At 36.4% G+C, this 9,706-nt stretch overlaps 2 protein-coding genes across 3 annotated transcripts; one reads left to right on the top strand and one right to left on the bottom strand.

Annotated features, from left to right (window-relative positions):
- The first annotated feature begins 862 nt into the window (after positions 1-862).
- LOC145556235 (protein KINESIN LIGHT CHAIN-RELATED 2-like) lies at positions 863-5,125 on the top strand. 2 transcript variants are annotated; one of them, XM_081617887.1, is made up of 3 exons: positions 863-1,394; positions 2,095-4,009; positions 4,566-5,125. In XM_081617887.1, exons 2-3 carry the CDS (start codon positions 2,097-2,099, stop codon positions 4,786-4,788), a joined length of 2,136 nt encoding a protein of 711 aa, XP_081474013.1. In that variant the 5' UTR covers positions 863-1,394; positions 2,095-2,096; the 3' UTR covers positions 4,789-5,125. The 2 variants fall into 2 exon arrangements, with proteins under 2 accessions (XP_081474013.1, XP_081474014.1); XM_081617888.1 differs by lacking the exon at positions 863-1,394 and having other exon boundaries at positions 1,420-4,009.
- Positions 5,126-5,357: 232 nt separating this feature from the next.
- Positions 5,358-9,300, bottom strand: LOC145556234 (uncharacterized). The gene is made up of 4 exons (XM_081617886.1): positions 9,167-9,300; positions 9,017-9,091; positions 7,191-7,745; positions 5,358-7,077 (listed from the first exon to the last, which is right to left on the bottom strand). Exons 1-4 carry the CDS (start codon positions 9,197-9,199, stop codon positions 6,055-6,057), a joined length of 1,686 nt encoding a protein of 561 aa, XP_081474012.1. The 5' UTR covers positions 9,200-9,300; the 3' UTR covers positions 5,358-6,054.
- Positions 9,301-9,706: the final 406 nt, after the last annotated feature.

Raw genomic sequence — 9,706 nt, 5'->3', positions numbered from 1 at the left:
TAATTTAATAGAACGGACTAAGGGCTTGTTCTCATTGACTGAACTTAGCTGAACTGAATTGAACTGAACTGAACTGAGCTGAACTGAACTGAGCTGAGTTGAACTGAACTGAGCTGAACTGAACTGAACTGAGCTGAACTGAACTGAAATGAATATTTTATAAGAGAAGGAAATTAGGAGCTGAGCTGAACTGAACTGAATTTCAACGTAAGAGAACAGGCCCTAAGAGGGCGTTTTGATTTAGAAAATGGAAATGGAGTGAAAAGGAAACAAATAAGGAGGGGGGAGGGATCATATAGCTATTACCTTGTTATTTATTTGATTTCACCATGAAAAAGGTATTTATTAAGAGTAGAGTAAGATATTTGTTACTCTAAGGGTCTGTTCATATTTACTCCTTTTCAGTTCAGTTCAGTTCAGCTCCAATCAGTTCAGTTCAGTTTAGTTCAGCTCCAATCAGTTCAGTTCAGTTCAGTTCAGCTCTTAATTTCCCTCTCTCATAAAATATTCATTTCAGCTTAGTTCAGTTCAGTTTAATTCAGCTCTAATCAGTTCAGTTCAGTTCAGTTCAGTAAATATGAATAGACCCTAAGTTTTTGAGAGGTAACAAATAAAGGGTAACTATTACCCTTACATAATGGTACCCCTCCGTGTTTTTTTAAGTGTTACACTTATCAGATCCGGTCGTATTTTGATTTAGAAATGAAAATGGAGTGAAAAGGAAACAAATAATTGTGGGCCAAATTTTAAGAGACTACTCTTCTATCTTCTGGAATTTTTGCATTAAATATTCACCTAGAGCTCACAAGTCCCAAGACGAAGCAAATCCAAGTGGATGACACATGGGCGAACCGAAAACATAGCAAAACAAACCTCAAAGAGATGATAAAATCTACAAGTAATGTCCGTCCATGTGCATACAAGCGCACATACAGAGAAGCGAAACTCTCACACTCAACAAGAATGAATGTCCTTCCATTTTCCCACACTTACAATTTCGTTATTCGCGCCAACCTGTAATCTAAGCAAACCACCCAAAATATTCATTTTAATTATTTCCTTCAAAATAGAAAATTATATTAACCAAAAAAAAAAAATATTGCAAATGGTGGTGGGAGAAAGGTCACCTTCTTTGTTTTGCTTCAAAATTTAATTACCCTTCCATCCCTTTCTTTGCTAACCCCCTTTTTAAATAATATTATTAACAATATAAATTACCCATTATATTTCTATTTTCAAAATTTTACTTTTTTTTTTGGTTCATTTTCATACCTACATTTCCTCCTCAAATTAATTTTTTTTTTTTTAATTTTTTTTTTCTGGGTGTTAAACCCAGAAAAAAGATTCATTCTTGCATTCCAGGGAAGCTTTTGGAAGATTTCTTATTAATTAAGGTGTGTAATTTTTCTAAGTTTCATTATTTTTTAAGCAATGTGGGTGTTATTGTTATTTTTGCATAATGTATATGAATTTTTGTTGTTCTGTTTTATATTTGTAAATTTTTATTGAATTTGTGTTGGTTCATTGTTTGTTTAAATAAATTATATACATTCCCATATGATATTAGAACTTTACCATTGTGGAATTCGTGTTTATATAAATGTTGGTGGATAGAAATTTGTATTTTTGGATTTTGCATAATAGAACTCTGTATATGTTCTGTTTCATTGATTTTCTGTTTTGAAAGGAGAAAAGAGAAATGTTGTACTTCCTTTGATATCTAATAAAATTTCATTTGTCTTTTGTAAACATTTATGAAAGGTGTATAAGATATGAAATTAGTGGGTTTGGTTGGTTATAGGCAAATTAATTTTTTTTTTTTTTTTGAAAGAAAGGCAAATTAAATTTTTAATGAAAGTGAGGTTTGATTGATTAAAAATGATTGATATAAAAACCATGTTTGATAAATTATTAGTGAATGAATAAATTAAATGAGATTTTGATATGGATTATGACTATTGAGTAAAACAAGACCTTCATTTAGGAACAAAATGTGGGTAGAATTTTCATTTTTAAGGTGAGTGTTTTGGTATTTCTTGAATTTAATTGCACATTGTATATTAGAATGTGGATTGACATGATTTTTCGAAATAGGAATGCCTGGATCGGATATGAATGATGATATAGAGAGGAATTCGAGCCACAATGGGAGCTTATATAACTTCAAAAGAAGCCATAAGAACCAACATGCATCACCAATAAGTCCTCTGAGTCCTGGTTCTGCTAGTATTGGTTCAATTGATCTAGCAATTCTTAATGTTGTTGACAACTCAATAGAACAGTTGTATCAAAATATCTGTGATATGGAAAGCTCTGATGAATCTCAATCAACTCATAGCGTGACAAGCTATGGTAATGAATCGAGGATTGATTCTGAGCTTCGACATCTTGTGGGAGCTGATAATGTTGTTGATACTGAGGAGGATATAAAGGAGGTTGTTGTGGAAGAGCAACATGATAAAACACCACAAAGTGTGAAGAAGAAGAAGAAGCCGAGGAAGATTAATAAGGGAAGGCAAGTGGAGTGGAAGGATAATGATGTTGAAACGATTAGTGAGAAGCCTCCTAGTGGCAAGAGGAATGCCTCAAGAAGATCGATATCAGGCTCTTCAGGTGAAGATAAGTTTTTTAAGAATCATAATGGAACTGGTCGAGGAGGTGTGGAGAAAGGAATTGACAACCCGGATTTAGGGCCATATTTACTGAAGAAAGCTCGGGATATAAATACATTGGGTGATAACCCGAAAAGGGCATTTGAGTTTGCCCTTCGAGCAAAGAAATCATTTGAGAGTTGTGCTAATTCTGATAAGAGGCCGAGTTTGGATTATGTAAGTTGTTTGCAAATGTTGGCTTCAATGCATTGTGCTGCAGGAAAACACAAGGAAGCCATTCCTCTTCTAGAACAATCCATAGAAATTCCTAACATTGAGCTAGGCCAAAGCTATGCCCTTGCTAAATTTGTGGGGTGCATGCAGTTGGGTGACATTTATGCAATGATGGGTCAGATAGAGGAGGCAATTAATCTCTATAAAGTTGGTTTAGAGATTCAGAGAACTGTTCTTGGAGTTAAAGACCCCCGGTTTGGAGAGACTTGTCGGTATGTAGCAGAGGCTTATCTTCAAATACTTGAATTTGATGAGGCCGAGAAGCTTTGTAAACTGGCTCTGGATATCCATAAAGAAAATGGCTGTCCCCCTTCAATCAAAGAAGCTGCAGACAGAAGATTGATGGGCTTAATTTGTGATTCAAAGGGCGACTATGAAGCTGCCCTTGAACATTATGTATTAGCAAGCGTGGCTATGCATTGCAATGGGCAGGAATCAGATGTTGCAGCTGTTGACTGTAACATTGGTGATGCATATTTAGCCTTGGCTCGATATGATGATGCAATTTTCACTTACAAAAAAGCACTTAATGCTTTCACGTCTAGCAAAGGCAAGAGCCATCCAACTGTTGCTTCAGTCTTTGTTCGTTTGGGAGAGCTTTACAGCAAGATAGGGAAATTCAGTGAGTCAGTATCATATTGTGAAAGAGCCCTTGAGATATATTCTAAGCCACCACCCAAGGGAACCGACGTGGAGGATATTGCAAATGGTTTGACTGATCTTTCTGCTATATATGAGTCAATGAATGAGCTTGATATGTCCATCAAACTACTGAAAAAGGCACTAGAACTACACAGTGATGAGGCATCACAGAAGAGCAAGATTGCAGGAATTGAAGCTCAAATGGGGGTGTTAAATTATATGCTAGGGAATTACTCCGATTCATATAACTTCCTTAAAAGTTCTGTTTTGAAGTTTGAGGTTTCAGGGGAAAAGAAGTCTTCCCTTTACGCGATCACTTTGAATCAACTAGGCCTTACCTGTGTACAGCTCAGTCTAATTTCTGAGGCTGCTGAGCTCTTCGACAAAGCCATGAGTATTTTAGAGCAAGAATATGGATTGTTTCACCCTGATACTTTAGGGGTTTACAGTAATCTTGCAGGCACTTATGATGCCCTTGGTAGGTATGTATCCATCCTCCCTCTCTTGCATAATATACCACATTGGTTTATATTTTCAGCTTTATTCGAGTAAAATTCCATTGTAGTGGGCAGAGTCCATAGGTATGAAAAATTCCACTTTAGTGTTCTGTGATTGTAAAAGTAGTTTCACCTTGGCAATCATCCTGCAATGCCATTAAAATTTCCATCTAAAAATGACATGTCAATTACACCGCCACTAGAATCAGCAAGAATGAAACAAGTTATCAGCCATTTTATATATGGTTCACAGTCCTCGTAGTAGACGCATATTTACAAATATTGGATTGAAGAAGCAGGTAACTACTTCATTATATTTTCAAGGACTTCTAGTTTATAAAGCACCACAAAAAGAAGTGATTATTTGGGATCAAGATCAGTATTGAAGGATGAAAATGACTTTCTCATCTCTAAGGAAATTAATTTTTTTTGTTTTTTTCTCATTTATTTGCAAAACATTCTTTTCATATATAGCTTCTATATACATTTGAATTAAACTTCAATATGTAATTTCTCTGACATTTTCCTGGATGTAAAACAGATGTGATGATGCAATTGAGCTATTAGAATTCGTGGTGGTGATGAGAGAAGAGAAGCTCGGAACAGCTGATCCTATTGTGGATGAGGAAAAGCGGAGGTTGGCAGAATTACTGAAAGAAGCAGGGAAAGCAAGAAGAAGATATTCTAGATCACTAGAAACACTCCTAGACAAAAATATGCAGAGTGGTGTGATAGGTACAAAAAAACAACTGTCTGGGATGTAGACTTCTTGTCTACATTCCATTCTTTTTCCAGCTCAAGAGAAGATTTTGTTCTGCCCCAGTTGTAGAATCTGTATCCTCAGAGCAGCAATAAACTTAAGTCCAATGAATATTTTTAAAACTTGCTGCTTCTCAAGTCACGAGTGTATAATAGACATGAAATGCTAAACAGAATTCAAAATTTTTCTGTCACTTTGTTACTCTCATGTATAGTAATATTTGTATTAGAACTAACGGTCGAAATGGAATGTTTTTTTTTTTTCTCGGGAGAAGGGGTTTGTAAAATACTAAATGTACAAGTATAAAGGAATGTAGATATGAAAATGTAAATTTTTTTAAATTTGTTTTCAGATTACTGTCAGCTATCTTGCATACTCAGATTAACCGGAAACTGACATGAATAAGTTTCTGAGATGTTAAAATTGGCTGTAAGCAACTACAACCACACTTATGGACTAGAGTAATTCTTACAAGAGAGATGAGACAGATTTTTTTATGACATAAACAGAGAAGGGAGTTTCTATTTCAATATTATCAAGGTAACAGAAAAAACTGCCAAGAAAAATAAGGAGTATTCAAAACTTTTACTATAAAGACAATGTAGGTCACATGGCCAAGATTGGCTCAAGACAACATCAAGGCATGAACTTCCAAATTTACATTTCGAATTTAGGTACAGTTTAGTTTAGGTCCGATAAATGGATACAAATTGGTTTTGCCAAGTCTAGCTAAGGGAAAGATCTAAGAGAAGATTCATATGCATCTTGTGCACAAAACCAACTCTATAGAACTATGCAGCATTGAGAGAACTTTAGCAAGGATTCAAAGAATCTTGTAAATCAACATAACTTGAAAAATCAGCTCTGAATTGTGATTACTACATTTGACATTTAGAGCCAAAATGACTGTCCCTGACGGAGAGTGTGCAGATGCTTGTCCAAATAGGTCCTGTAATCAGTAAGCCGCATTACCATACCAGATCATCTAGGTCACTTTGATGTGACCCTGCTACACGCTGGTCCAGATAACTAATGTATACTTTGTCTATAATCTACACAGCTGATAACGACAGGGACTCAAATTGCTTCTCGAGCTGTAAGTTCCATCCAGTTGCTCCAGTGCACCAAATAACTTCTCTTTGTACAACTATGCATAGCTTTTTATTTTGCAGAAGACGCTACAATAGCTCACTTTAAACTGAACTTTGTCCACGGTAACAGTAGAATATTTTACTTAACTTTGCATCTGAGAAGTGAGTCAAGGCCTGCTTTACACATCACAGATAACCATTGATGTAAGACCAGGATCAGAAGCTCCACTTAATGTAGCGCCTAAAGTTTTAGCTTGCAGTAGGAGATTTAAAGCTCCTTCCGTGACCAGTTCACCAGGAATCATTATTGGAATACCAGGTGGATACGGGCATATCAACTCTCCACATATCTTTCCAACAGCGTCCTTGATATTCACCCGTGTTTTCTTGGCAAAGAAGGCTTCACGTGGATTCAATTGCATTATGATATCATTATAGGGCTTCAGATCAGTGTGCTTCATTCCCTGCTTCTTCCTCCAACGCAAGAGGGAAGATGATGATAAATTCTTGACCCCTAAGACTAGCCTGTTGACATGCTCATTACAAGTTCCTGGAGTAAATGGAAATGTAATGGAATGAGACCCAGTGAGCTCAGAAATTATTCTTTGATCCTTGAACAAGAAGTCATCAGCTTCATAGCCACTGAGACCAAGGTCATAGAAGCCAAGAGTCACCCGTAACGGATCAATGGCAGGAAACTCAGCGTAATTAGGAAATTTAAGGACCGAGATGCCTGGGATCTGTTCCATTGTTTTCCTGGCCTCGATTGCCAGATGGATTGCATTGTCAAAAACCGTTGATGGGTTCTCTCTTAGTTGAGCTGCAGCGGCATCCAGTGAGGCTAAAAGCAGGTAACTTGGGCTAGTACTCTGAAGGGTCTGAAGGCATCTGCAGAGTTTTTCCCTATCAACAAGTTTTCCAGATAGATGTAACATTGATGACTGAGTAAGAGAGCACAACACTTTATGAGTGGATTGAACAGCCAGATCAGCCCCTTGTTGGAGGGCTGAAAGAGGAAGCTGTGGGTGAAAACCAAAGTGGGCTCCATGAGCCTCATCTACAATCAGAGGAATATCCCGTGAATGACACAGATCAGAGATCTCCTTTAATTTGCTACATATCCCATGATAAGTAGGGGAAGTAACAAATACAGCTGCTGGTTTTTGACCTTCCAATTCCAATTCCTTGATTGCTTTCTCAACCTGTCATGAAAACAGCATCTTGTTAAAAAATAATCATCCTTTAAAAAAAGAAAGATGCAGTTGAACTACTTCAAATCCTACCAGGAAAGTTCCTAGCACCAGTTTGAACTTGCCTCTGATGGAGAGACCGCGGAAGCAATGTCCCAATCACAATCATAGTAAGGAAATATATACTTCGGTAGCACTCCACTTAAGACCATTGCAGAGATTGCAGAAATGTGGGAATTCCGAGGAAGAATCAGTGTATCTCCAGGGCTGCAGGTAGCCATGATAGCTGCTTGAATTCCACATGTTGTACCTCCAACAAGAAACCAAGTCTCTGATGCCCCAAAGATTTCAGCCGCTTGCTTCTGTGCTTCTAGAATAGGACCTACCGGAGCAAATAGATTGTCAAGCTCAGGTAGTTCAGGTAAGTCATGAAGGAAGGGTTTTTGACCGATGAGCTTAGTCAATGAAGATGGAGCCGCTCTGCCTCTGTTGTGTCCAGGAAAATGAAAACTTGCAGCATCCTCTGCAGCAGCATCTTCTAAGGCAGTAACTAGTGGGGGCAGATTTTGCTGGTGACCCATATGAGGATGGTAAACCATCGAGTCATTGTTTGTTGTTGTCCATATTTCTCCATGTTTGAACTCAACTTGCTTACTCTCTTGCTCAAGGATGATACTTTCCTGCAAGATAATAACAGATAAGTAACTTTGAGCTTCTGGATGAAATAAAAGGAAGGACTGCATCAATAATCGAAAATAACAGCTTTACTTTGTCTCCAACTAACAGTCATAAACCTAAGTTCTACGCCAAATACTGTTCTCCTTTAATCATACAGTTTCTCACTGCATTATCTGAATAAGTTATTAGACTTGTTTCAGCAAACTAGTCCATGATTTTAAACTCTCTTAAGCTTTTAAAAGCCTAAAGATAGATAAAGCATCTGCAATTATAAAAAACCTGTTGCAAATTACATTTGAGGTCAAGGATACATGTAAATCAATATAGTACACTTGCACGGAACTCTACTTAATACTCTTGACATGTTTCAGCAAACTTTAAATTTGATTCACATACACGTAACACCGTCAGGGGCTCAGGGAAGCTGCATTCCCCTAAAAATGCTAATATAAAACCACTTTACTAACCAAGAAGTTACTTTGCCAAGGCCGTGGAAGAATGGCTACATCAAAACCAGCCATTTCCGCTATTTATCTCATAAAGCATGTATCATTGTTATTAGGATCAACGAGTTCAGGTGGATCAATGTTAGAGATATGAGATATCGGAAAATATATTTTCCGTAAATATCATTAAGAGAATAATATAATTAGGTTTATTTATGTTAACCATATATTTTCCGATATCTCATATCTCAAACAATCATTGAGTAGGAGTTTGGCTCGTTTAGTATTCGAAATGTACTTTTAAGTTCAATCTTAAAATTTACACGAGTACGAGTAGTTGTATAGCCAATATACATAGAACATTGGTACTATTGTAAGTATTGTATCAACAACCTAAGCTAAAAGCCTAAAACCACATTTCCTAGTCATGCTAATGTCACAAGCCTCAAAGACTGAATTGCTGTTACACAATTGAAAATAAACTCCTTAATGTTTCATATTATAAACTAATACTATGTTAAATTCATAATTGACAGATTATAATTGCTTATTAGTTTATACACCCAAAATGTCACATAAGAAGTCTAAAATCGACTCGTATCGGTACTAATTACAGTGTTTTTGGTACAATTAACAACAAAACAAGTGTAATAGTACAAAAAAAAGGCCTAAATTCTAATCAATACCCAGAACACATATACCCAGAACACAATAATTTATACCCACAAATTACAGAGCCCAAATTGAAATACTGAGATAATAATTTGATAAGAAAGCAAGTAATAATGCGATTAAAGCAGTGAAAATGATGAAAAATGACAACTTGCCTTGGAATTAGAATGAATTTTTACAGTTGAACGGCTTGCTGAAGAGTTGTTGGAGCAGAATTTGAAAGAGAAATTCTGTTGAGAAAATGAGTATCAGAAATTAAAAGCAGTAAATCAATGGAGAGAGAAAGAGGGAAAGAGAAGGCTTACGAAGTGGGGGAAAGACGAGGAAGTGGAAGCCATTGCAGCACCTTTGTGTTAGGTAAGCAAGGTCGCTTTGTTATCTATCTGTTTCCCAGAGCCCCGTATCCTATGGCTTGTGGTTGTGACCTTGTGGAATTGTGGGGTTATGTTAAAGAGTGAGTCTTGGCGCATATGGGCGAGCTATGTAAATAGGAGGGCAAGGAAGTAATTTCCGCTGATTCAATTTTTGCTTCTAGAAAAAGTTGACTCTCTAGTAGTACATTATAATGTATCATAATGTATTATTATGACATTATGCATGTATAATGTACCACTAAAGTATAAGTTGTTGGAATAGTACATTTTTAGGACTATTACGAGTATAGTGGTACTTTTTACCGTCCTATAAGTTTCAACTTCTGGAAAAAGCTAACCTCTCTAGGGTACATTATAATGTATCATTATGTACCATTATGCATGTATAATGTACCACTAAAATATAAGTTATCTGAAAAGTACTTTTTAATTGCAAAATTGTCATCCTATATGCGCTGAAATCAATAGGCG

Source organism: Chenopodium album, chromosome 8 (assembly GCF_948465745.1).
Source record: "Chenopodium album chromosome 8, dcCheAlbu1.1, whole genome shotgun sequence".
Lineage (NCBI taxonomy): Eukaryota > Viridiplantae > Streptophyta > Magnoliopsida > Caryophyllales > Amaranthaceae > Chenopodium > Chenopodium album.
Note: the sequence above shows the minus strand (reverse complement) of the source record. Positions and strands in the feature narration are given on the sequence as shown.